Here is a 27,579-nt window from a genome sequence, read left to right as displayed (position 1 = left end):
CTCCCAGCGGCGCTCCCGCTCTCTCTTAAGAGAGTTGTAGCGGCCGAAGGCATTGCACAAAGCCAGGTGTCTTCGTTCTGTATTTGTCCTTTATCATAGTATTTTGCAGTTCAGCTGAGACGCTGCCGTTGTGAGTGGCGTTTTGCAGCTCAGCCGGTTTTGTGACTACTAACAGCCTGCACGTTGGGGCGGCGCGGGGACGCACGTGCGCGCTCCTGTGCCCAGCCCCGGCCAGGCGCCCCCGGCGAGCCGCGCGAGCTCCCGCTGAAGTAACTGAAACTCACCCGAAGCACGAATTTGAGGCAACGCTAAGAAAGGGTGAAAGTTTAACAAAAAGGTACACAGAGCCATTGTGTTGTGACAGTTAAAGCGGCAGAAATAACTAGTTAGTAAAAATTTAAGGGAAGTAGAGGAGTTGGGAAAAAAATGAACTAAAATATTAAGGGCTGCAACTCCTCCCCCCGGGAAAAAAAAAAAAGAGATGATCACACGCCTTTATCTTTTGTTGGTTCCCTTTGTAGCAACGGCCTATCTTGATGCAAATCAGACTCCTGAAACATACTGTTGGCAAGGTGGTTTGGTTGGGTTTTTTGTTCTTTGGGTTTTTTAAAACTTCATTACATTATTTGGCATGTCATGAATCAATGTACATTTTTGTCTGTAACAAACCTGGCAGCTCCGCCAAATGCAAAAAAAAAACCAAAACATTTTGTGCTCAAGAAAAATTTGCCAGACTGGATGTGCGATTTCATTCCACAGATTATACAAACACTGAAACATTTCCTACATGAATGTCCGTCAATGCACACTGATCGTGACTAGTAATACCCATCTGAGTGCCTGTCATTTCTTTTCTAGGTGCTCTGCAGATATACTAACAACTGGCAAGCTCTGTTGTGTGGACACAATTTCGATGGGCACAGGATCAACCTTTTCAAACTTAGGCAACAAAAACTCCGGCCTCACAGTAGGCGTCTAAATGAAAGGACCCTTTTTTTATCATGCACGTTTTTCCTTTAGACACCCAGATTAGACAACTGAAACTTACAGTCTGATTACCCTCATTTCTTCTCAGTGAAATTTTTCTAAGCTGTACAGTTTCTAAAATTAACTATCTTCCCTATAGAAATACGTGCAGTGCAACTCCACCATGTTATATACAAAATGGAGGACACATTTACTGTTTGGAATAGAGTCCAAGTTCATTAACTCTGTTGTAAAGTGTGGGTGAAGGGAACTAAAACAAGACCCAACGCAGCACCTTAATTTGAAAACTGGGGAACAGGAAGGAGGTACCAGATAAAAGTAAACATGAAGCACCACCTATTAATAGCTAACTATCTCTTAAAAAAAAAACCAAAAAAACCCCAGAAGTCTGAAGAAGACAAATTAAAACCTTTAGGAAAAGGTTCTTCAGAAAGGTCCTCCTTCTCCTAAAAGTAGCTCCCTGCTGTCAGTAAGGTTAATGGTATTTATCTTCTGTCTTAGACCTGGTTAAATCACTCATAAAATAATCACTGTCGTGAAGGGAAAATACTGTTTCTCCCTAAAAGACAAGTTATGTATTTGGCTTGGACACCTAATGTTTAAGAAGAAATTAAGTTAACTTAAAACTCAAGAATGCGTTTATATTTGTAATTTACTTTAATGGTATAAACCTCATTTAGGTAGTATTATTAAGCCACAACAATATAATGCCACATTTAAACAGCATTTAATAAAATGCATAAGCTAAATCATGCACTGCAATACTCTATATACAAACACAACAATGCAAATTCCTCTTCATGACTGAAGACATTGATTAGATATAAAATTCAGATTAAAAAAAGAACATGCTATTATTTTTAAATGCTATCACACAAAACAACGCCGATTTCACAAAAGAAGCTCGGAGAAATTTACCAACTTTTGTAAGGTTTTAACTTGAAATTAAAATATAATAATATAAACAACAGTTTTCTAAATTATATCAAACAAAGACTTCCAGAAAATGTCCCAAGGAATTAGTAGATGATTCCTTTTATAAAAATTTGCTATTTTTGCAGGAGCTCAGAACATCCTGGTATGCCAAATAGATACAACGCTTCCACGATGTGCAGTTTTTCAGTTACGAAACTGTGTGAACAATGGCTTGCAAGGTATTTTGTAGTACAGATTCATTATTACAAACATTCCCACATTTAACGTTGATTCCATGTATGGGAAATTTAACATATATACTCTGTAAGCAACATGTTTTCTTCTTAAAGAATATCCTTTTTCTTTGAAATTTATTCAGTCCTACTTTTAACCCACAATCATAAAGAATATTTTAAAATGGACCTGTGCCGCCTTATCATTCATCTAAGATCACTAAAAGATGTAGGACAAGGCAGTTATTCAGGGGTGTTGGATACCAGGCAATAGGTGCGCTTCTCAGACTTCTGCTTTCTGGGATCAAATACAGAAAACTGATTTCACATTCCACAGTTTCCACAGAATATCACAACAGAGCCTTTATTGCCACTTGAAATTGAGCACGATTTTGTCCTTCAGAATACAAACAATTCAAACGTGTATATCAAATGAGTTCACAATTCTAAAATATGGTCCTTGTTCTGAATTCACAATTGAATTTTTAAACAGATTCAATCCTGATCAATACCCCAGTTGGCTTCCTAATCTTTAAAAATGTTACTACAGTACGATGACGTTAATAGACATTCAGGTTTCCATTCAGCCTTTAAAGAGGAAAGGAAACATTATTCAAACAGCACTGATTGTCAAGACACCAATGAAGGACCATCTGTCACTGGAATTCCTGCCATTAATTTAAATAATTTTCCTGCTGAAAATCTCAAAAAAAAAAAGGTTTGAAATGTTAAAGTGGATGTTTTACATGTTTTTTTCTATATTTGAAACAAAAGCTTGGAAAAGCTTACTGAACGATACAGCGAGAAACAGAGAACAATCTTAGCATTTTTCCATAGCAAAGACTTTACAAGCAGAAGGCCTGACTCTGAAGGAGACTTGTGTTTTACTTTAAGCATGCAAGAAGCTCACATCGTTTTAACTGGAGTCTGCTCATCTGCTTAAACATACACAAGTCTTTGCCACGTATTGACTACAAAAGGTGGAAAGAAATGCCCAGAAAATTCCACTTCACCTTTTTAGTATGACAGAAACAACCCTTGCCAAACTCCTCCCCTACACGGCCTGTTAAAAAACCAAAGTTAACAGAATTACTTTTACAGAGGGCTTCTTCATAACTTAAGTCATTGGAAGGGAAAAGGGACAAGGAATCCTTATATTTTGATAATTCAAATATTTGAATACCCCCTATGAGTAACAACGTATCTTACTGCAAGTCTAATTTCATAAATGCTCCATGTGCCCAGCTCCCATGTGAACTATGGAAACTTCACACACAGAGTGCAAGACACTTACAGGAAAGGACAGACTGGGAAAATGGACATTAGTCTGACAACCAAACGAACTAACCAGCTTTGTTTGGTTTAAGCTAGATGATAAAGAGAGTAACTTTGGAAAGTGAATATACAATTGAAATCCATCGCGAAAATCCTACGTCTTGATGCTTGCTAAGAAATAAACCAACTGCATTCTCCCTCTTATTTAATTGCCACTGTAAAAGAAGTGTTGTTTCATTGAATGGAGGACATAGTCTTTGTTTAACTAACAGTTTGGTTTCATGTTATCATTATGGCAATATGAGTACTGATTTTTTAAACAGCATCCATTGCATCGTGTTCTGTGTGCTACAGTTCAATGATAAAGGGCAACTTATTTGTCTTCCAGTTAGCCACTGCTGAAGACTTAAAAAAAAAAAAATCTCTTACCAAGTTTCACCACAAAACAAAATTTTACAAAAATGTCTCTCAGAAGGCTGAAAGAGAATGAGTATATATTGAAAACAGGGAGGTATTTTCTATGACTGTAGCTAGTTATTTATTCATTTATTTTTAAGAGACATTATATGTTCAATTAACTATTAATTAACGGTCACGGGCAGACTTCTACATGTCAAATGAGAAAAGGTAAAAGCCAGAGAATTCATAGAATATATTTGTCAGTTCTGAACAGGAAATACTAAATTCAGGCTGGTTTTAGAAAAAGGTGCAAAGCTGTGAAATTCATGAGGATTCACCTGCTTAAGCGAGGCTTAGTTTGGGCTAAGAAATGAAAACTAGGAAGCTCTGCATTAGCAAATGAATGAAAAGCTCTAGCATACAGAACGCTATGAATACATGGCTACGTAGCTGTACATATATACATACACTACACACTTTCTATACACTGTACATAATATATTTAGACAGATAGGTATAAACATATACATTCATACACACATACATACAACTATGTACATATGCATTAGCTGCTCGAGTGAGTTTTAGAATTGAACATGCAGAAATGCACAATGGTGGGAGGCACAAAATAAAGATGTGTAACAATCTATCAAACCCTTTAAAGAGAAGGAAGACAGGCATGAATTTAACAATAATAAGCCATTTTCAAAGCATTCATGTAACTTGGTGAATAAAACTGGCTGTGGGAATTATGGAACATTATGACGGTATTATTTGCGATGAACTTTGCATGGCTTCACAACGAAAAGCTCAGTAATCAGGTAATTCTAGTGTTTGGTGTTTTCCAAGTCTATTTAGACTTAGAGCATTTATACTTTATGAAGAATTTTTCTTCAACTTGCAACATCAGTATAAATAATATTCTAAATTTTTTCTTGCACACATAATTTCCCATATAATGTTGGTAACAGTGATTGCAGCAGAAGTAGGGTTGTAGCATTATTGAACAAGAGGGCTTATGGCATTTTTCATCAAACAATAAGCCTGAACTTAGTTCAGGAGAATTTACCGTTAAAATGACTCAGCAACTTTAAAAGGTGCAAAAAGTAAATGCTTTCATTTTCTCCATTTGCCATGCCCTCTTGGTAATTTTTCAGATCAAGCTGTTTTTTAAACTGATTTTGTGTCATTCAAGATCTAGCAGATGCTGGCGATTTGTCCTTCCTCTGCCTGTTACTCTCCTCTATAGGGTGAACATGGCCTTATTTTGTTGATTCTCCCTGGATATATGGAGGCATTAGGACTGCAGACGTTGCATGCTGCTCTCACAGCAGGCCCATGTTTATCATCAGAGCAAACCACCACAGCAGCTGTTCTGTTGTACAGCAAGTATGGCAAACTACTGGGACAGATGGGAACCTACTTCTTGTTTGCCTGGTATTTCTGCTTTTTCCCTTATGGGCAAGAGTAGATGAAAAAGAACCAACTAACCTACCCTGCTTGTGCACTCTTAAAGAGTGACCGAAGGAGAGGAGAGGGATTTCAAATAGAAAAATAACTTTTTTTTTTTTTCCCAGGGTGATTATTACCCTGTAGGTGTTTGCTGGTGCACCTGTGTAAGTCTGATTCCTACCAGTCTACGGCTCACACCATCCCATTCAAACAGGGCCCCAGACTGGTGCTGTTACTGCAGAAAGCTGCCTGGTCGCTGCTTCTTTGGCAGTATCCTCAACCCGATAATTGCCAGTTCCCTTTTCCTGGCTCAACTGTATTCCTGATACCCTTGCTACTCATGCTGTTTGGTGCTTTTTGAAATTATCCTTACTAATTAAACAGCAGGCAATCAGGGAAGAATCCTAACTACCTTCTTAATTTTAATGCGCAGGAAAACGTACTTGCATCTTCAGCATCTTGCATGTAATCACTGAGAAACGTGTGGAACTCCCATGTACTGTATGTAACAGTGAAAACACTGAAGTGTTTTACAGTCTCTGCCAAAGGCAGCAAACTGTCAGGAAAGTGGTTTCCCCTGGAAGCTTCAACCTTGACTCGTTTCCCTACCACACCCTGGAATATGCCCTTTGCCAAAGGGCACTATAATGATAAAGCAGAGCCAGCTGTATTCAGCACAGAAATCCTGAGTCAGTGCTATTCACTGGACGCATTACCGCTGCCCCAGGGGCCAAGTGCTTCAGATGATGGTAAAAAGAGAATTGGTAAATGATACCAAGTAATCAGTGGTGTCCAACAACAGTTTCTTGCCTCAGAGCGCTCTGAAAACTAAGCCTCCTTAGTAGTCTAACATTTTAAGGCAGCTAAAATAAAGGCTTGTGTGATGTTTTTGAAGGATTTCTCCTTGGAGATTATTTTTTTCTTCTACCAGTTTCATGCCAGAGTAACTCCACTGGCACCAAAAGCATTGTCTCTAATTTACAAGGAATGTGACTTTTGCACCTAGTCTTAGTTCTGTATCTCTTTAGTCCAATGTAAGTAAATTAAGGGAAATAGTATACCTTCTTGTCCTTGTCACAAATGCAATAAAAATCATTATTACAAAGCTAATCCAAAATGCTCCTACAGTTCTTTTTACCTACAAGATTCAAATCCAGTTCCTCCTCAAAAGAGTTTGAAAACAAATGAAGCACATGGAAAATGGACATTATTGCCTCATTATCACTCCCTGCATGCCGTAGTTTCTGTCAGCACAGAATTCTAACATTTGTCTGAATGAATTATTACTGATATACACATGTACTCAAGTTCAGATAGATCTGGCCACATCATGTATCACTATATTTCTACCAACTTAAAATATTTTCATTTCAAGAGCAAGAGAAACAGACCTCAAAAATTCTGGAGAGAGTGAATTTCAGGCACTAAGTAGAGCTTCCGTGAGATGTCACTTAGAATCATTTTCAGACTGTGATCCTTTTGACTCCTATTTCTGTAAACAGAAGCTTGGCATTGAAATTTGGCCTTTATGAAAATAAGCTATTTCCATACTTAAAATCAAGAGATAGTTTTTCAATAATTGTTACAATAATACAAAAACTCTCCTGCCCCATATTCATAAGCAAAGTTTGCACTTGCAAAGAAGAAACAAAATGAAACTCATTTAAAAGTGAAGCTAGTAAGATCAGCCTGTTACCATCTTCCAGTTACTGGCAGTGGGGATGGAAAAATCCTCACAAATTACAAGATCTGCATCAGCCTTGTGGTATTTCCTGCAGGTAGTTTAAAACTTGCTTGAGTCTGCAGCTGTACTGTGTATATTGTTCTACCTTCATTACGTTAGAGTGGCCTGAAAGCCCAATCACCAGAAGAAGCTGAAAATAATGTCAAAGGTGAACGCAGGGCAAGAACAACTTTGTGGGGCCTGTTTTCCATAGATGTGCCTTTTTTTATTGCTACAAGGCAACACCTAAACTGTTGGCAGAAAGAATCCCTTCATCAGTTCTGTGACTCTTGAACATCTGTCTTCTATTGATGGACATAAATGGAAGATTTGAATGAGCTAAAATAGCTTCACTGCTAGATTACACCTAGATCACTTGCAGATAAGTAGCTTCACTGCTTCACACACCAGAGAGTTGTACTACGATTGAGAGGAACCTTGACAGGCTAGAGAAATGGGCCAAGAGGAACCACATGAAGTTCAAAAAGGTGAAGCACAAGGTCCAGCCCATGTGGAGGAATGACCCCAGGCACCAGTATATGCTGGGGGCCACCCAGCACATAAGCAGCTCGGCAGAAAAGGACCTGGGGGTCCTGGTGGACACCAGGTTAAACATGAGCCAGCAACATCCCCTTGCCGCAATGACGGCTAACGGTATCCTGGGATGCATTAGGCAAAACGTTGACAGCAGCTCGAGGGAGGGGATCCTTCCCCTCTACTCAGCACTGGTGAGGCCACACCTGGAGTGCTGTGACCTGTGCTGGCCTCCCCAGTACAAGAGAGACATGGACATACTGGAGAGAGTCCAGCAAAGGGCCATGAAGGTGATGAAGGGACTGGAACATCTCTCCTGTGAGGAGAGGCTGAGAGAGCTGGGACTGTTCAGCCTGGAGAAGAGGAGGCTCAGGAGGGAGCCCATCAATGTGTATAAATACCCAAATGGAGGGTTCAAAGAAGATGGAGCCAGGCTCTTCTCAGTGGTGCCCAGTGACAGCACCAGAGGCCATAGGCACAAAATGAAACACAGGAGGTTCTCTTGAACATCAGGAGACACTTTTTCACGCTGAGGGTGACTGAGCACTGGCACAGGTTGCCCAGGGAGGTTGTGGAGTCTCCATCCTTGGCCATATTCAAAAGCCACCTGGACGTGGTCCTGGGCAGCTGGCTGCAGGTGGCCCTGCCTGAGCAGGGGGTTTGGGCCAGATGACCTCCAGAGGTCCCTTCCAACCTCAGCTGTTCTGTGATCCTGTGATTACACTTGAAATTTAGTGCGAAGGAGCCCTACTGCACTGGAGAAGATGGTTCATAGTTTTATATGGCATTGCTTAAGTGATTCCTTTCAGTGTCTCTCCATCATATGCCAAATCTTTGGCTCATTTTTATGACAGCCGTTGAGAAGCATCTGAGAAAGATGTGTTAGGTTATTCATCACATCTATCTTATTATTCATAGCTAATATTCAAATATGTAAAACATTTTAGGTTCTGAATATTTCTTAAGCTCTAGGATCTACCATCTGCCATCCAAATTTCTACAATCCAAACTGTTATTCTTGGAGTCAAAATAGTGTATAGTTAGAGAAAGCACTTTTTATTAAATGCATAAGGACTAAATTAGCTTGTTTCTGACTAACGCAAGCCAGCAAATCATGCTGATGATGCTATACGAAGAGAGACTTTATAGCTTTTGGTAATATCAGAATCTTAAGTATGGAACTGCTTCATTTCATCTGTTAAATGCATGTACAATAAATAAACCCTAGCTATGGATTGCATCGTTGTTACTTCATTTACACAAGTTAATATTTCATCCCTAAAGTCCTGGGAACTATTTGCAGAGTAAGTGACTACCAAAGATGGATCAAGGATAGCATTGTGCAGCCTTGCATTTGTAGGGAATGTAGTTTATTTGTAAACAGAGCTGCATGATATTTACCACTTTGATTTACAAATATAATACAAAGCACACATTTTAAGTTTTATTTCATGCGATCTCTCTGCTCCCAAAAAACTGTGGCAGCTTTATTTTGTTTCCTGAACTGTTATGCTCACATCACAAGTAAGAAAATTTAGGAAACCAAATCTTTGCACAGAAAATGGGGTCCTTTTACTTGAAAAATTGGAAGTTGTCATGAAAAAGTCAGCTGGTGTGTATTCAAATTTGGGATAAAAAGATTCCAATGGCTAGTTTTTGTCCTAAAGGAATATTTCATTTGTCATTAACAATGCTTACTTATCTGCTTAAATGATTTTTACAAAATACTGAAAGCGAATTAAACTGCATAATCTTTTTTGCAATGAAAAATATCACAATAGTTCAATGCATACTGCTTTAGAAAAACGATGACATAACCCAATAAAATTTTAAATTTTAACAATAACAGCCACAACTCTTTCCAAGGTAGCTACTTCTTCTGATGTTGTTAGTATCACAACATCCCTTAGAACAGGGACTTTGTGCTGGAAGCACTGACACAATCACGCAAGAAGTTACACTGCAGTAAAACAGCTAGCACAAAATTCTGCATTCCAGTTAACGTTCAGAGTGCAGACCTTCCATCACATTAAAAATATTACAATTTCATTTGCTATAGCAAAAGCTGAGAGAAATGAAAGTGCAGTATTACAAATCTCCGCATGTATCTTGGACTCTTTGTAACACCCTTTTGAGAAAAGAAGATTCTGAACGCTCTAACAATGGTAACTGCAGAAATCTTTAATGCATCCAGAAACTAAAATGAAGCAACCTTCCATGTCACAAAGAGTGCTACAAATGTGAGCCTCCTAATGAGAAGGACGTATAGCAGGTCAAGACTTTTTATTACATCAGAAGCCTCATCTAGAGCTGCTTAAGGTCTTCTGGCTACTATTCAGACCCTTAAAAAACATGAACACCAACCTGGTTGGTGTTTCTAAATAAATGTCAGTAACAGAAGAAGAACAAAGGTGCTGAACTTACCATTACATTTCTGTCACATAAAAATACACAAGTAGGAAATGCATCTACCATGCACATAATTAAAATAATTGATGCACCCAATGAATCGGGATCAGACTGCAGGTATTAATTGCCATGACTTTTTTTAAAAAACTTTGATTGTTTAAAATGTTTAATGTCAATAAATTATACTAACATGAAAGCAGTACTAGCAGCTAACAGTGAATACTAGAAAACATGTCGCTGGCTCATCACTCTAGACATTTAAGAAGTAGTTCATTTTATACCTTCATGGTACATCAGTCATTAACTGCAATTGTGCATGACTGAATGTAAATCTTCACCACATTGCAGCTTCAAACTGAGTCATAGGAAGGTTGAGAGCACTGCAAAATTGGAAGTGCTCAGTCAGGGAAAGGGGGGACAAATAAAGTAAGAGTGCTTTATAATACACTCTTGTTGACAGCCAGATGTTCTACGCATTTCAGTTTCTAAATTGTACCTTTGGCTGGATGATGAGGGTGTTTAGGAGTACAGGGAGGAGTAAATTTGGAAATACAAAGAGCATACCCAAAGAGCATCACACAGCTCTATTTGAAAACTACTGTTCTTCCAGTTAATGACTGATTTTCCCCACCAATAAAAGGCTTCCTATCAGAGTAACATTTGTCATGACTCTGTTGCTCTGAATGGAAACTTCAAGGAACCTGAATATTTCATTATTACTAGGGCAAGAAACGCATTTTTGCTCCTAGTTTGGGTAATTACTGTAGCACGTAATAGTCACTATGACTGCATCGCACTGTGAATTACAACTGCACTAATTTAATAGTATAGTTTCATATAATGTGGATATCTGATTTAAGAATCCACATTAATATCTCATGCATAATGTAAAAACAAGTGACTTTTTGTAGAATAAATGATTGTCTCCTGTGGGATTCTACATTTTCACAGAAATCACTAGCATTTTGACTAAGGACATATGCAATTTTTTTCATTTTCCATACTCATATAAGCAGGATGTTAATGACATTGTCGCTTTGACAAGAAATGCTTACAAAGTGCTAGTATTATACCCTGGCATTTATTAGATATTAATTCCAAGGATATTTTTAAATATATACATACTGTTCTTTTTACTTTTAAAGCAATTTTGTTACTAATCTCTGATATTATAAAACTCTATTTTTAACCACTGGTAACTTCTAAATACAAAGCATGTGAAAAGTATGTTCAGTAATCTATAGCCTTTTAAATGAAAGGCATCAAAAACATTCCTTGTGGCAGAAAAGGTCCTATAGCAGGTCTTTTAATAGCTGCTTAAATTTCATCAATGTCAGCAAAGAGACAAGGAGAAATCTGACAGGAAACTGATAACAAGTTGGAAACATTTGTACATACCAAAATGCTATTCTTTTAACGTCGCAATTTTATGTTTTTACAAAAATTACTTCAATCCATCAAATTGTGTTGTTCCCACTACGCAGATGTGCCAGTTATTTGACCATTGTATTCTGCTGTTTCCATTTTGAGAATGTAGGGAATTATGCTGTCAATGGGAACATTTCCAATGAGACCAGTAAAAAATAGTTCCTCAGTAATGCTAGAGCTCATTAGCCTAAGTGCTGGCAGGCGAACTAGAATCCGGGCTAGCCTGAAAAAGAAGTTGGTGGATTATAAATACATATAATAACAGTTCAAAATACTCTGTGGAGCTGGATCTGCTTTTATTATTACCATAACTCATGAAAGGGAGTAAAGAAGCAATTAAAGCTAACTGAGCTACCATAAAAAGAATGGTTACTTTTCTGTCCTGCAAGTGAAATGAAAAGCCACCATCTTCCTTCATCATCTTCCAGTGTAAAGGACATATTAATGCCCTTTGTGGATACAACATCTATGTACAAACATACCATTCTCCTGGTCTGCCTTGAAATTCCCAGCTTTGGAAGCACTTCATAGTTCAGGACAATGCTGAGGCTAATAATATTCATACTGACTAGTGAGAATATTTGCATAATTTTGAGAGTAACATGCTTAATTAAAATTTAAACCATAAACCGCATAGTCCTCAGATGCTAGCAACTTAATGACAAAACAGACAGCAAGAATGGGACTAGGAATGTATAAAAAGAAACAAGAGAATCTGCTTCTGATAAGAAAAGGAATTTGGAGGGATGTGCTGTTACTCATACATAGTGCCAAATGCTGTGGTTTTTGTGTAACAGAATGTTAACAGACATCCAATACAATGAAGTGATCATATTGAACTTCTGGACTTTCAATGCATTTAAAATTTAGGACAGCGATGAAACCAGATCTGCTGTGTTTTTATTTGGCAGATGTACATCACAAGTGCCAAAATAAGTAAATCTCCTGAACCAGAACAATGCAGTAGCAACCTTAGGCAGCATCGAACACAGGCCTCTGGAAAATGATTGAATATCTATACAGAAAATATATAAGGTCCACTCAGCTAATAATCCATATTTTGTAAACTTTAGGGGAAAATTGCAAGAAGATCCAAGATATGCTGCTGTTTTTGTGAAAATTATAACACTTGTGCTTCTATCTCAATTTGTGACAGCATTCAGTTGCTCAGAAGTAATCAGATTTGTACTCTAAACTTATCTATGGGTGAACATGGGGATACAGGCAATATGAATGAAAATACAGGACATTGTTTGGGAATTTTAACTCTCGGATTTTGTTCCTTGAGCCACGATTAAGAGAAGGAAGTATGCGGAACAAATTCTATACTTCTTTTTATGGCAGATACACAGCTCTCATGGATGAAACCAGAAAAATTGAATTGTACACAGAAGTATGTGGGACTTGATATTTCTGTAGAGAATCCCATCTTCACTGCACCTAACTGGGAATCCTGATGCCCCTTCTGTTGCCCCACACAATGTTAACTCTAAGATCAGTGCAGAAACCAGTTTCTGAGATGGGAGGAGCCTTCTCTTTTCCAGGTTTGGGGTTTGTTTTTTTTTTTTTTTCAATGTTACACTACCCTCAGGCCTTAGTTAAATGTATGGGATTGCATGCTGCTTTACATTGGGATACCTTTCACAGTAGAATAAAATATGTTCTAGGATATATTGCTAGACAGAATTTCCCTTGTAGTGCAGAGAATCATTGTGTTGATGAAATTTAGAATAGTTTTGATGGAGATTATTAGAAAATAGGATATTTTTTTCTAGCAAGTAAGAAACAGGAACAGTGGAGAGGTGAAAAAACAAGTTAGATACTTCCAAAGAGAAGTCCTTGGAAATTTAAAAAAAAAAAAACAAACAACCCACACAAAAGGAGAAAATAAGTAGGACAGAAGCTTAAGAGTTTGTTACTGTTCCCCACATGTAATCCTTATTGTTCCAAGGTTTATAAACTGACAGTTTTAACACTTTTTTGTGTATGTAACTTAACAAACATTTAGAGGATGATCCCCTTTTATTATCTCAAAGCCTCTTTGACAGCTAACTTGAAAAAGGAGGCGGTTTGAATTAAAGAAGTTTGAGGCAGTTATTCTTGAGACTTCTAATAAAGTCTGTTCACTTTTCTAAACATGGCAACAAGACTCTAAAGAAAAAAAAAGTACTCAAGTTTGATTTACATGGAAGAAGCCAGACAGCTATTCTTGCTTCTACCTGTCTTTAAACAAACCTGCTTGCTCTTATGAACAAGGCTCTAGTCTTTTCTCATCCACAGTCAAAAAGGAACAGATGTCAAAAAGGAAATTTTTACGTCAATGATGTTATTTTGTACTTTTGCCAGCTACAGCCCACAACATTACTCTGGGTACTATAAATAATAAATACCTATAAGTATCTTCTGGATAGGTTTTTTGTACATAGTCCTGCAATTCCATCTGTGCCTTCTCCTGGAATTTTTCTATTTGGGTTGAACTGGTCAGACCAGGGTGATCTAAAGAAACAAAACATTTCTGTATGTTTTCCGATTTCTGTATGATTTCCGATTGTTTCCCTAGACATTATAAAATATATGTAGTTACAAGATTCTCGCATTTAAATTCATTTAAATAATTTCTCCTCTATTGTGATGTTTAACATGTTAGCTGCATAACGGAAACCACTCAGTTGGACATTTGCTTACTGGCTCTAGAATCACCTTACTTTTCTCCCCATAGTTGTGTGTATCCACAAGAAAGTGGAAGATGATTAAGCCTGTAGGTATGTACCATGACCAGGCAATGACAGCCCTGGTTTATGTCAGTAACCTTACTTTTTAAAATGTGCTTGCCTCTGTGATTCCAACTAACTATGCTGACTGAGTGGTATCTACAGTTTTTTTGACAGATCAATTTCTTGAGCTTCCTGAGTCTGTCTCATGTTTTAATTCCACCTGGCTCAGCACCTCCAAGACAGTCACGTGACCAGGTAAATAAATAAATAAATAGATAGATAAATAAATAAATAAACAAAACACCTCATATATCTGACTATGCCCAAATATCTGCAGTGTTGTGTTCCAACTGCTCTTCCCTTGAAACAGGATAGAGCTAGCTTGAGTTCGGAGAATTTCTTACACCTCCAACTTGAATAAAAACCCTAATAAACCTAACCCTAAAGGTACAATCTGGTACAAAAAGGTACAATTTTTTTGAAAAAAAAAATTCAAAAGCAAATTTCAGGACACCAACAGTTTCTAATTAAAGTAAGTTTTATTACAAAGAGAAAAATAATATCAATGCAAAAAATAAAAACCCAAAACCCCGATAACAAGAGACTCCTTTTCTTTGTATTTTGTTAAATTCAATGTGGGAAACACCTTTGAATTAAATAACTTACATTTCTGAGCAAGAGTTTCCCTTTCACTCTGTTTGTCAGCAGTTTTAAATTAACCTTTCTGTGTCCTAGGAACATTTCTCTACCTTTGCTGAAGACTGTTACTTCCCATTTCTTTAATGTCCTTACCTTATCATTCCAGAAAATCTCAAGTGTCTTCTTTGAGTAAATCCTCATAGCTCATAAACACTATTGATCATGTTTTAGTTGTCTGCTGTCATTGGTTTTGTAACAAACGGAAGTCAGCCTGTTTACATTTAGTTTTGGAGATTTTGTGGAAGTTCCATATAAAATGCGGTGGTATTTCTGCTCATATTTCAAGAATCCATTTTATGAGTGTATTAAAAATGTTAAAACTGAAGCCAATTTCTTTTTATCACTGTGAGAATCTATTTCCTCTAATCCTTCCTGCCATTTACTTCACTGATATTGCTAGTACACATCCCAGATAATAACTTATTACTCATAGATTCTCAGCTGAAGATAATTGAGAGTCTAGTTTTCTAAGGTGGGTGTACAGGAAATACCTGATATATTCGAACTCTAAATAAAATGGATATGTTGCTCCAAAGTTATTTTTAAAACACATAGTGTTTATGATAAATCATTACGGAGCAATCATTTTATCTGCAGCTTAACAGATCAGTCTCATCTCAAGACACTGGTCTCATTAAAAAAAAAAACCAAAACTCTAAAACACTAACATATGAATGCTTATTATTTAAGAAGATACAGTTACTAAATTCCTTACCAGGGCTAAAGAGGACTATAGCTTTAAGGTATGCATATTCATATCCATCAATATCGAGCTTGGCCATGCTGTTACAGAATTCCTGAAGTTTCCAGATGTGCTCCATGACTTGCTTTATTCTGTCTCCAGAAAGTTTATCTACAAAAAGATATTGCTTACTATTTCATGTGAGCTCAAGTACCTCTGGTATATTAACCAATAACCTTTTGTAAAACAAGTGAAGTGACATTTTGAAGTCTTTTGTGTCATTTGCTACCTTAAACCACTTAACATATAAGGATGGCCCGACTATGGAAGTGAAGATTTATAAATCTGGGTGAGACACAGGGCTAGCAAATAGAATGTTAACTCTTTTGCATAATTCTGCCAGTACAGCATAATCTGCAACACCAATCTTATTCCAGTGATGTACCGTTCTGAGCAGAGACTCTCAAATCATGGTGAATTATTCTACAAATGGCTAGAGAGATTCTGGGGATGAACAAAAGCACAAAACAAATGCTATGATGCAATCCTAATTTTAAATTCAAACAGTATTGGGTTAGCTTTTCCAGAAATGAATGCAAGAGCAGTAGTGACAGTGCCACTTCTTCTTCTATCTGTACATTTAGAAGTGAATTTTTCATTTACATTTCATTTCTTTTTTTTCCTTCCAATGGAGTAAATTCACTCAAATAACATACACAGATTCTTCCATCATTCGAAACATCATGTTCCTTATGTTGGCTTCATATTCTTTCTTAAAATGTTGATTTTAAAAAATATATTATTTGTGGAAAAATTACAATTGAGTGGTATAAGCTGCTCACCTAGGGAGGGAGAGATTTCTATTTTGGTTAATGCACCTCTCTGACTGCATATCTGCGGACTAGTCAAAGAATGAAAACCTTACAGACTACGTTAAGACAAATCTTTGAATATATAACTTGAGACGTAAATCAATTCACAAGGGATAAAACTTTTTCTTGAGAAACACATTAGAACAATTTTATTCCAGTCATGATCTCTAATGCTAATATTTCATATAATTATAACTTAAATATTTTACCTTTGTCATACAGCTAATAATGTATATATTTGCTTAGACCCATGTGCCTTAGACGGAATCATTGGCGTAATTTATTATTATTTTGCATATTTTCTGAAACTGCAATAAAAAGACTGGACAGGAGAAACATTTTTTGCACAATGCCTTGAAGTAAAAACGAAAGCATGATCTACATTTCTAAAATACATGAACTGTGATAAGAGTTTTTAGTTATTCACGATTGATCAAGATAGACATCACGTAATGTTTTTATTTCTATATTAAATGGAAAACAATGGTGCAGAAATACTCAGGAAAAGTGAACTTGAATTCCAGAGTTTCCAAACAGCCTCATCACTAATATGCTTCCTAGATAAAGTTCTGAAATGTCTTCATTTTGTTTTGAATTTTGAAGTTATAATACTCAATATAATATATGATAACTTCACAGAACAGATGAATAAAACATCAACAAATCATAATAAAGCAAATAATCCATTTTTCTTGGCCAGTCTCGGGTAACATAGTATGACTGGAAGTACATGTTGTAGTATAAATTTATTATTTTTCTTTTTTGAGACATAGTAACAGAAGTGGAGCCAGATTAAGGCTGTAATAGCCCCACCACTTACTCCTCCACAAACTCATTGCCTGGGGTGTAGATGGAAGAGACAGCTCTATTTATTCTGACAGATAGAATTAAAAAACTAACTCTGTGCAGAACATACAGTGTGCATGTTTCCCTGTTGGTCTTTTGAACTCTTGCCTCTCTCTCTGTGCAGGAAGGGAGCATTAGTTTGTTGTGTTTTGAGGGCTGTCTAGGGTTTCTTAAATTACAGGAAAAAAAGAGAAAAAAACCCCAACTATATTAATTATTAAAGCATACTATCCATTTAAGAATAAATATTCTGTCTAATGTACTTTATCATAATGAAGCTAATAGAGTAGATTAAAACAAATGTACTTTACTAGGACTGAAGGATATTTAACATTTTCTTCAGATTATCTACTTTTGTACATTTTATAGTTCTACAATCAAGTTTTACTATCCTCAGTAAAAGCCTATTTTCCAATTTTTGCTGTGTGCGCATTAATGGCACCACAAAAATCAAACAAGTTGGTACCAAATAGCATTCTGTAACTACTTAACTCACATTTAAATTTAAGCTAGCTTTCATGTAATTTGATGTGTTTGCAGAGTTTGAAGTTGCTAGTATTGTTTTTTTTCCTCCTATTAAAAATGGAATGTTATTCTCATGCTAATCAATCATATCGATTGGGAACATCCTGAAAGAAATTAAAAGAAAAAAAAAACCAAAAAACGCACCCATAACAGATTATCATCCATTCTAGATACAGTAATCATTATCAACAGGCCAACACTGAACTAAAAAATAAAATTACGTAAATCTTAAGAGCATCATGAAAATAGGTTGTTTAAGGCTTCAGAGGGTAGTTCAAAATACATTAATCATTACTGCATTATAGCAGTATCCAAAACCATTATATTTGCAAGAATATTCTTGTTGTGATACTTGGAAAATACTACAGTTTTACACTGCAAAGAGGAAAAGGGAAATTCTGGATGGAAAAAATTCCGGTGTGGTTTGGAAGATGCATCATTATTCTAAGACAAAAAAAAATTACATCATTTACATCTGGATAGGAGAAAAGCTCTGTGAGCACACTCAACTTTAGGATGTACTTGTCTTTCTCTATACTGCCAGTCAGATGCAGAAGACAGGAGAATACATCCTCCAGCCTTATTCCTATTTCTTCTATGGACACTTCTATCCCAGAGAGATCTCTGTGAGGTCAGTGCAACAAAAGCTGTATATCACCAGAGGAAAGGTAATTATGCAAGAGAAGGCTTCTCCTTCCCCTGGATCCTGGGGAACTATTTTGCCACTGATACAGAAACACCTCACGAGAGATGTTATACAAATGTCCCTGTAGTGTTGACAGGACTGGACACATATAAGAATCACAGACTGAAAACATACCTTCCTGTATGCTGTTCTGGAGATGGTTGACAATAGCTGCTAGGATAGTAGACAGACTCATCACCTGTGCACACTGTGCCAGGCCTAAGGTAAACAGCTCATTCCAGCAGGCACGCACAAGGCTTGTATTACAGTCCTGCCTACAAACAACAGAAAATCAAACAACTGTGGGTGGTTTTCTTAATCAGGTTGGTACTACCCTATGTGTAATTATGTTAATTATATCAATTAATAATAAGGATTAATGTATTGCAAACCACTTTACTAAAAGGCATACATTAGCGTATTGTACCATACTGCAAACATTTAAAAAGGCAAAAAGAAGTGATAGGACAACTACAGGACACCATTTCAGGTTATGTGTAAAATGGTGCTCACCAGTTCTTTGCCAAGATATATTTCTACAAATTAAATGCTTGTTTTTGATTAGGCTTTAGCTTCTGTAACTGCAATAACATCAGATATTGTAGTTATCCCTTTCTCTGCCATTTTCTATTTTATTCTTCAAAAAGGACAATATTGCATAGTCTTCACACATTTTAAAGGATTCATTAAAAAAAACTAATATCATAATTTAAAAATTCAAAATAGCAGCAAAGTGTTCAGACCAGTGTTTAAATTCATTAGAGAGCAAACTCTTCAACAGAATATGTTCATTTACCCCAGAGCTTGAAATGCAGGTATGGACCTAGCCCAGTGCATAGAGAGGAAAAGTAGTCGTGATGCTGACTCACAGATGTAGTGTACATTAAGGTACTCTGGCATTGGACTAGGCATTGTCAGCTGCAAAAAATAAAAGTACAGTACAATATATAGAGTTCAGCCATAAACCAATTTTTGTTATCAATGAAATAACCAGCGAAAACAATGAAACTACTCTCATAGTCTGTCATAAGCAACCCTGTGACAAGAAAATGCCAAAGGAAAACTACTAAACAACTCATTACTACTGGCAAGTAATGCAAAATGGGAATAGGGGACAAGAAATTCTGTGGGAGAGAGCTCAAATGTTTCCTTTTAAAATGTTTTCATATTCATTTAGTAATAATTAAATTATAAATTTCATTGCTTCATCACTGATGTTGGCTAGCATCACAGTGCTACAAAAGATCTTTTAAAACTTTTTAAAAAGAAGCAAAATAAAATCTAAAATCTAAACACCTAAAACGGGAAAGTCATGTAATGTAACCTACAATCACAAAATGCCATTAATGGGAATAAGCACGTTATGATAGAAGTTTGACTACATTAAGTATTGTATTACTTATTTCAGTAGTGGTCTTTATTTCTTGAAACAGTGCAATTTGAATACAGCAAGCTGAACGTCCTTATTGCTTCTCGCACACTGTTTATCAGCGTGTGTGATTGTATTCAGTTGAAGCTGAAGCATCTCTAAACTGCAAGACCTTTTTCAGTGATCTAACCATAAGCATCTAAGAAGGCACTGTAACTTCTCTTCATATGAAGGAGCCTTTTAGATTAAAGTTTTACATTATCTAGTATTATAAATTAATTAAGCAAGATATCATACTACATGGATGATATGGAAAGTCATTATCAACAGCATGGAAAGTAAAATAAATCTAAAAGCATCCTTCTGTCTATGAAAAGGTGTTATGAAATAACACCTACGCTCTTTAGATACCACATGCAAGAGTGAAAATTGTATTAGAAGCTTTGTAACAGTGATGTTATCCTAGATTGTATTGCCAGAATTAAATACGAGCATAAAGAAAACACAGTAAACTAATTTTGGGTTATGTGTTAAGTGTTACTTTGTTCAGTAAGACGTTTAAAGAAGCACATACCTTAAATGTGACATGTGTATCTGTAAGTAGGGGTCCTTCCACTTCAATAATTGGTGTTGACTGATCTCTACTGATTACATGAATATTCCCTCCTCCTGTAGGATCCATCCCATCTGCCAAGTTATGAGCTGCTGTACCATCTGTGGTATTAAGTGCTTTAGCCAAAGTATCAAATGCCCTGAAAAAAAACCCATAATAAACAATGAAAGAGTGCTTCCTTACACCTTAAAAAAAAGTCAGAGCAGCGGTTAAATTAAACACTATTAAGCATTTCAACTTAGAGGTACCATATACAGGAACTGTTTATGCTAAGACACAAGGTCAGCCTTTTCATTACAACCTGCCCCCCCGTACTGTTTAGACATTAATAAAAGGAATGTATCTGCCCATATATTGCTAGTAAAAGATCTCCTCTGTAAGGCAGGAACTTTTTACTACTGTAAATGCTGCTCTAATAGTTTTATGCTAGTGTTTGTACTAGTAAAGGGGTCCCTTGTGCTTACTATTCACTACCCCTTCCTTCTCACCTTGGAATGTTTAACGGATTATGTGAGGATTATAGACCAGACAGATGCGCTCTGGAGAGCAGTCCCTGGCCTTGATGTCCAGTTTTTTGGAACAGCAGAGAATAGTGTGATTCTCTTCTAGACAACATGCCTGAATTTCCCTTCCCTTAAGATGAGATATGGCCAGACCCTCCTGATCTCACAGTACAGACAGAGCCTTAGAAAGCTTATGACAGTAACACATGAGAGACTGGTCCCTGGACTCCTTTATACACAGGCTGTAGCTGGGCCATTACCAAAATAAGGCAGTGTAAATTCCCTTCTTGTAACAATAGAGCTTAGATTTAATGAAGAATTTTGTGCACCAATTTCATACTAGTGAACAGTATTATGGTACAGTGCTGTTTTGGCAATGTTTTTGTCAAGAAGTTGGGGGGGGCTGCAGTTGGATTTTTTTTTTCCTGCTTTAGAGTACAAGGTTGACATAAGTCAAATTTGCAGTGTCAAGTATTTTTAAATATCAGTTCACTCACCTGAAGAGTTTAAATAGAAGATTTAAGAGCCTGAAGTTAAGCTCCTCATAAAAATCTTCTACTTGACAAACAATGGACAGTTTTGAGGACAAGTGTTTTTCTGATTTCACTATACGGCCAATTTATGCTGTCCTTCAATCCACCCACCCCCTCCCAAACAAACCCCCCACCAAACCCTCCAATTAAAAATCTCAAGCTTGATGGCAATTTTAAGATTCCATATTCTTTCTTCCCATTTTTCTCATTAATGAAGACTTCCAACTCTTTCTAATCATTAAAAAAAAGTTTCTTAATCTTAGTTTAACTACATTTTCCCTACATTACCAGCAGGTATTACAGCAGCACAATCTCAAGAAGAAATCTGCAGTAATACGGACCCCTAAAGAGCATGACCATTGCGTAGGAGAAGCTTCCATGTAACAGACCTATCAAATAAAACAGTACCGAAGCGTTGCTATTCTCAGAGTCACTCAAGGTCACACACTAGTAATTTATTTTATTCCTGAGTAGGAAATCTGGTCTAGCTTCAGAACACTACAGTTATAACACAAGACACAGTTCTTCACAGGAGGACAACAGCCAAACCTGGATTTCTAAAGAATTGGTTTTGTGTTTCGAAGTCAGGGTCAATCTCTACTGTGTTTGTGTCACAATGCCAAATTACTTCAATTAGTGAGTGCAAGTATACGCCCTACAGAATATAAATTGCTACATAAGATGCAAATATAAATGCATACCGTGTAATCTCACTTGCAGATTGCTCTTCTTGTTGAACTTCAGAAGTATCTCCATTATTTAGTGACTCGCTGAGATTAGCAAGAGATGTTACAACATTTGCTAGTGTTCCTAAAGCACCCTGGCTTGTTTCAGCCTAAAAAGGAAGAACCATATTAGTAGATCAAAAGTATATGCGCTGTATCATACATAAATTTTTCCCATTTTTAATCTTTGTGTTCTCTTTCCCTTATGTACCTTTTACTTCCTCCTGAATACATACAGGAAGAACAATTGCTCACAGTGATCTTTAAATCCTATTGCAATCATCAATCCCAGCCCCAGCTGACATACCATGTGGGGAACTACCTGTGGCTGACCTTTTGCAGAAATATGTCCGTGAAAAGAAACCATGTTCTTGTTGACCAGCTTATTACCTCCATTTGTACAGTTCTTGAGACTTAACCCAACCTTATCTTCTCAAGAGCAAGAATTATTTGTGTCTACGTACATAGCTATAACAATCTGAACAATAAATATACATGTTCAGAACGTAACTGAAAGAATAATACCTTGGAGTCAGCAGCTAGGAGGACTGTACCATCATCCCTGATCAAAGGCTGCTGAATATTCACAAGCATTCCCGGATCAAGAAGACCTGCTGACCTGTTCAAAAGCATAAGGCATCAGACAGTCAACAGTATTTTACATTACTCAGAAGAATGTATAACAACCTATGTCAGAATCAAAGGAATAAGCAATTTTTAAATTAACAGTTTAATGAAGCTCAGAGTTTATTCATCAGGACTTAAGTCTTTCTGAAACAGTTTCCAAAAAGTAGCTTGCAAGACAGAAAGACTGGAATATGTTTTCCTTTCCTGTGCAAAAGCAATGACAACTTCCCAAATAGATATCCTCTAATTTGCTTTTTATGCTGGTTTATTCTGTCTTAAGGGAAGTTATTACTTTTCTCATGCTCTCAGAAGTCACTTAATAGCTCTAGAGTTATGCATTAGACTTTGGAGGAAGGCATAAGTGTGCATTTCAAGTTAGACAACAGCAGTACTGAAGAAAAAAGTTATGTCAAGAAAATGTATTTTACATTCCAAAATACAGCCATAAACAGTAATGTAGTCAAGGTCTGCATAAATCTCTGCTGCCTTTACTTCTGCTACTTTTTGACCAAACATCCTTTCCCTTTGCTGTATCTAATTTAGGGAGACAGTGTGAAGTCTTTGCAGTCAGCAAGAATAAGTTTGTTACTTATATAACACACCAAGTCTGTATAACCCAATACAAATGCACACACGACAGGTTCAGGCTGCAGGGAGTTTATAGTTTAAGGGGTCTGAGACTAACAACTAACAGTTTGAACTACCACAGGCAGCAAATTATCATGCGTTATGCAAATCTCAATCTACCTAAATAACAGAGAGTCACACTTAATAATACTGTTTTTAGGACTGTAGGGATCTGTAGCACAAGGAAATCTCAAAGAGGCAAACGTGTCTGTGAGCAGCACTTTTGAACAATCTGACTTGCAATGAGAAAACTGAAAAACAATTCTCCAAGAAATCTGCACCTCAGTCTTCCTATCTGCAGTGTCATTTGTTCAACAAAGGAAATATATATATATACTTTATTAAAAAAAACCAAACAAACCTAAACAAACCCTGAATATTGAGATGTAATCATTAGGTGGTTATTATCCATTGGTAAACTAACTAGGCCTACAGTTTTAAAAATATGATATTTAACCCAGAGTTCTTTCTTATTCTACTTGGAAAAAGGCTAATCTTGCCTCTATTTATTATGATATGCATTTCCACATCCACTGCCTATGGAGACAACTGAGAACATGGGAACTGTCTTAGAATATCTCCCATATAGTAAAAGGAAGCTGCTGTTGTTTTGCTGTCACTGAAACTGGTCTCTTGGGATCTGAATCAGCAGTCACTGCACTCTCTTTTACTACTGTCTTTAGGAGATGGAAGCCCGAGTCTGCCATTCGCAGATTTTATTTCAGAGAAGTGCTAACCTGAATGCATCGCAGCGTAAGCCTAGAAGCTTTTTGCTTGAATATCACATATTTGCCCTATCTGTGCTTTGACCTGGCTGGATAAGAGCCATGTCTGAACGGAAATCCACCCAGCTGTACTCAAGATGTAAAAACTTTCATGAGAAGCAGAACAATCTAGGTTGGTCTTGGTAATGGGAACAGCTGATTTGTGAACTGGAGCTCTTTTCTGTCCAACTCGTTAGAGCAGAGGGGAAAAAAAAAGAGTACAGGTGTGCCTCCAAAGTAATATGCACAAATAACCTTAAACAAGATGTGTTAAACTGAGGTACTCACCGCGTCCCATCTTTATCTGCCACAAATGTTGGAGTTGCTATTAGAGGGCTTCGTAGATCTTTTCTGATATAGATTTTTTCAGTGGAAGCTGCACAGTTGGTTGGTTTTTCACGTTGCACATCAAAAGGCTTTCTTTCACTTTGAACCGCTACATAAAGATAAAAACATGCAGATTTGAAAGGAAATAACTAAAAAGTAAAATACAAAAAGAAAGTAAAATTCTCACAGTAGGATTTCCGTTTGTACAGTTATGGTGGTGTATCAGCTCAGTACAAAACTGGAAATTTAATATGAAGACTGAAGAAAACACAGGCTCCAATTTTACTATACCTATGATGATATACATTTTTAACTAAGAAAGTCACAGATTGATCATTTGCTTTAAGATTTGCTGAACTGGAGCACAAGTTTGCTGTTTCACTGACATTTAATAAGATGGAACATTCTGCAAAATGTGTTTTCAAAATTATTTTTTTTTTTTACAGGTAAAGCTCTACCTAAAAGTTAGATGCTCTCATACCTTGGATGATTCAAAACAATGCAAACCCAGAATGAACCCAGAAAAAGTCAAGACGGGCAAATTACAAGAGATACAAGTTAATTCCCTGAGACACAAGTCTCTGCATGATATGCAACTCGCTCACATCCATTCATTCCACCCTGCTGGGGAACAGTGTTCCAAAACTAACCTTTTTAGAATTTAAAATATTTCTACTTGATAACTGGAAGAAAATAAGCTGTCTCCAATATGCCAAACCAGTGTGGTAAATCTTTTAATAAAAATAGTAAGACACAGTTACTTTGTAATTTTAAAGGAAGTGAAAAGTGCATCTTTATAATATTATGGTATTATTGTTAAACAGATTGCAGTATCTGAAATCTAAGTCACTAAACTTTACAAACTCCTCTATAGCTTGGCATAACCTTTGAATGCATCAATTTTTCACCTGAAAGTTAGGATAATAAAATGAATAAAAGACCATGAGGATAATATAAAGAATTTTTTTAAGTGTTGTACTAGTATTAATTCTCACATAATGTGGAAATATAAGACGTAATATAAATGGACACAATATTTCTGTGCTGTTCATTGTACCAATTAATCATACAGTTATTGCTCTAGAAGATTAACATTATTAACAAGAAAACAAAAAAATTCAACCTTCCTCTCTAGCCCTTTTAAATGTAACAGTAAAATACATGGATATGTATCTATCCTCATAACCAGCAAGAGGCTATGAGGATAGAGTTATTTAGTTCCTGATTTTATTTTTGCTAATATTGTTACTGTCAGCATAATTTAGGGGCTTAAAAGTAGATATATCCATTTTGTTGGCTTGATGGATACATAAATATTAATCAGAAACCTGACCCAATGCCCAATAAAGTCAGTAAAAATATATCCTAATCATATTGGAATAAGAAAGGTTTAGCTTCCGTAAATGCAGCAGTTTCTCGTGTACAAATAACACCCCCTATACTCAGCACAGCATGTGCAAAGCACAACAATCATCACTACAGGTCTGGAGTACCAGAGTGTAAACACAACAAAGATCTCCCTATTTACAGCTTAAAGTTCTGCCTTTCTTGAACTCTGTGTCTGGAACTTATCCTGCCTAGATTAGAGCAGACAAAGAGAAATATTTGTTGCTTCACCTTAAATTCGCTATAAATTTATCACAAAACAAACAGAGGGCTTCATGAAGTACTGGACTGAAGAAGCAGAGGTGCTATAAACTGGAAACAAAATATATTGAAAGAGGTGTTTGGATGCTAGCACTGGAATTGTATGAAGCACTGCATACAAACTCAAAAGTATATTGTTTAAAATATTACAGTTTATACAATGCCTCATAGTACAATGCTCACAAATTACCAAATTAATATAAAAATAAAAAAAGAAAAAAGGACATCAAGTACTTTCTATCACTGGATGAAAAAGCAGCAAAAATAAACCAGAAAGGAGATTCTGAACATGGAAATTAGACTCAGATTTATGTCCATCCATGTTCAAATATTTTGTATTATAAACATACTCTGTGTTTGTAACGTGCATTCTAAGTGAGGCTCTTACTGGGCTCCTCAAAGACTACAGTAGTATGAGACATGGTTCAAAACAAATCACAACTGCACCTCAAACGTAAAATGGTGATGAAAGAAAAGTACAGTAGATGCTCCGGCTGCTGAAATTCTGTTTACTTCAAGCAACACTTCAAGAACACACTAAATAATGGTAGTCCACACATTTATTATTTGGTAGGCACAGTATCGCACTGGATACTTAACACTCACATTCCATTTTCATGCCCATCTCTAGACATTTCTTAAGCCTACAAAACTGGCAACGATTCCGATGGTGTTTATTGATGATACAGTCCTGGTTGCTACGACAACTGTAGGTCAAGTTCTTCCTCACACTCCTTTTAAAGAAACCTTTGCATCCCTCACAACTGACAGCACCATAGTGACGACCTAGGAAACATATATATTGTTATCAGATGGAAATTACTTTTATTTTAGCATAAAGGTATTTATCCTAAGCAAGTAAAACACTGTAAAAATCACCCTTTAAATTTATTCTTACCATCATTTTGGACCATGAAAGCATTGTTAAAGTCTTACAGGATGTTTCTTGTTGACCTAGTGTCAGGGCTTTTTGGTGCCATAGCGGAGAGAAGAGCGAAAGACTAAGCCTATTTCTGAATGAGAGGCCTGTGAAGCGGTAGTTGTCATTCTGGACAAGTACAGATGCAGTTCTATCTGCTGTTACAGATTATAGGATACATTAGAAGAACATACAGGCTAAGAGTTTAAGTCATTTCAGAATGTAAATAATTTTACAATAAAATTTGAATTGCAATCTTAATTTAAAATTCCTATACATATCAATTCTGGTATTGTTTTAATTATATAAACATTTAAAAGAAAGTGAGACAGAGAGACAGAAAGGTGCCTTCTCTGCAACATGAAAGCACAGTCCACTTCCTTGGCTAATGTAGAAATTTTACCTCATCCACTCCTTGTTACTGCATGGATCTGGAACACTGAGGATTCACTTGATCTCTACTTGCCTTTTTCTGTGATAGTAAAAGACCAGAATCTACCAGGAAGTCTTAAGTTTGTTAGAGAGCACCAAGAAGTGTTTTCTTGAA

General features: G+C 36.5%; 1 protein-coding gene and 1 long non-coding RNA gene across 10 annotated transcripts in view; one reads left to right on the top strand and one right to left on the bottom strand.

The window, feature by feature from the left end:
- Nucleotides 1-246: 246 nt before the first annotated feature.
- Nucleotides 247-26,726, top strand: LOC142058410 (uncharacterized). 2 transcript variants are annotated; one of them, XR_012660966.1, is made up of 3 exons: nt 247-337; nt 14,232-14,324; nt 24,913-26,726. It is a non-coding gene; the product is annotated as an uncharacterized LOC142058410 (long non-coding RNA). The 2 variants fall into 2 exon arrangements; XR_012660967.1 differs by lacking the exons at nt 14,232-14,324; nt 24,913-26,726 and adding an exon at nt 859-4,339 and having other exon boundaries at nt 252-337.
- NR2C2 (nuclear receptor subfamily 2 group C member 2) overlaps nt 329-27,579 on the bottom strand; it is a 50,827-nt gene continuing 23,576 nt past the window's right edge. For 7 of the 8 annotated variants that reach the window (XM_075095529.1, XM_075095526.1, XM_075095533.1 and 4 more), the window contains 10 exons: nt 26,720-26,899; nt 24,428-24,575; nt 22,647-22,740; nt 22,098-22,231; nt 20,322-20,499; nt 19,175-19,296; nt 18,514-18,653; nt 15,484-15,621; nt 13,746-13,851; nt 9,680-11,578 (listed from right to left, as the gene is read on the bottom strand). In XM_075095529.1, the coding sequence (XP_074951630.1) occupies nt 11,404-11,578; nt 13,746-13,851; nt 15,484-15,621; nt 18,514-18,653; nt 19,175-19,296; nt 20,322-20,499; nt 22,098-22,231; nt 22,647-22,740; nt 24,428-24,575; nt 26,720-26,899 (1,415 nt within the window). In that variant the 3' untranslated portion in view covers nt 9,680-11,403. Of the gene's footprint in view, nt 562-9,679; nt 11,579-13,745; nt 13,852-15,483; nt 15,622-18,513; nt 18,654-19,174; nt 19,297-20,321; nt 20,500-22,097; nt 22,232-22,646; nt 22,741-24,427; nt 24,576-26,719; nt 26,900-27,579 lie in introns of those variants that run through there. The other variant, XM_075095532.1, reaches the window with a different exon arrangement.

The sequence above is a fragment of the Phalacrocorax aristotelis genome, chromosome 6 (assembly GCF_949628215.1).
Source record: "Phalacrocorax aristotelis chromosome 6, bGulAri2.1, whole genome shotgun sequence".
In the NCBI taxonomy this organism is placed as follows: domain Eukaryota; kingdom Metazoa; phylum Chordata; class Aves; order Suliformes; family Phalacrocoracidae; genus Phalacrocorax; species Phalacrocorax aristotelis.
The sequence above is the reverse complement of the archived record's forward strand: the minus strand, read 5'-3'. Positions and strand labels throughout refer to the sequence as shown.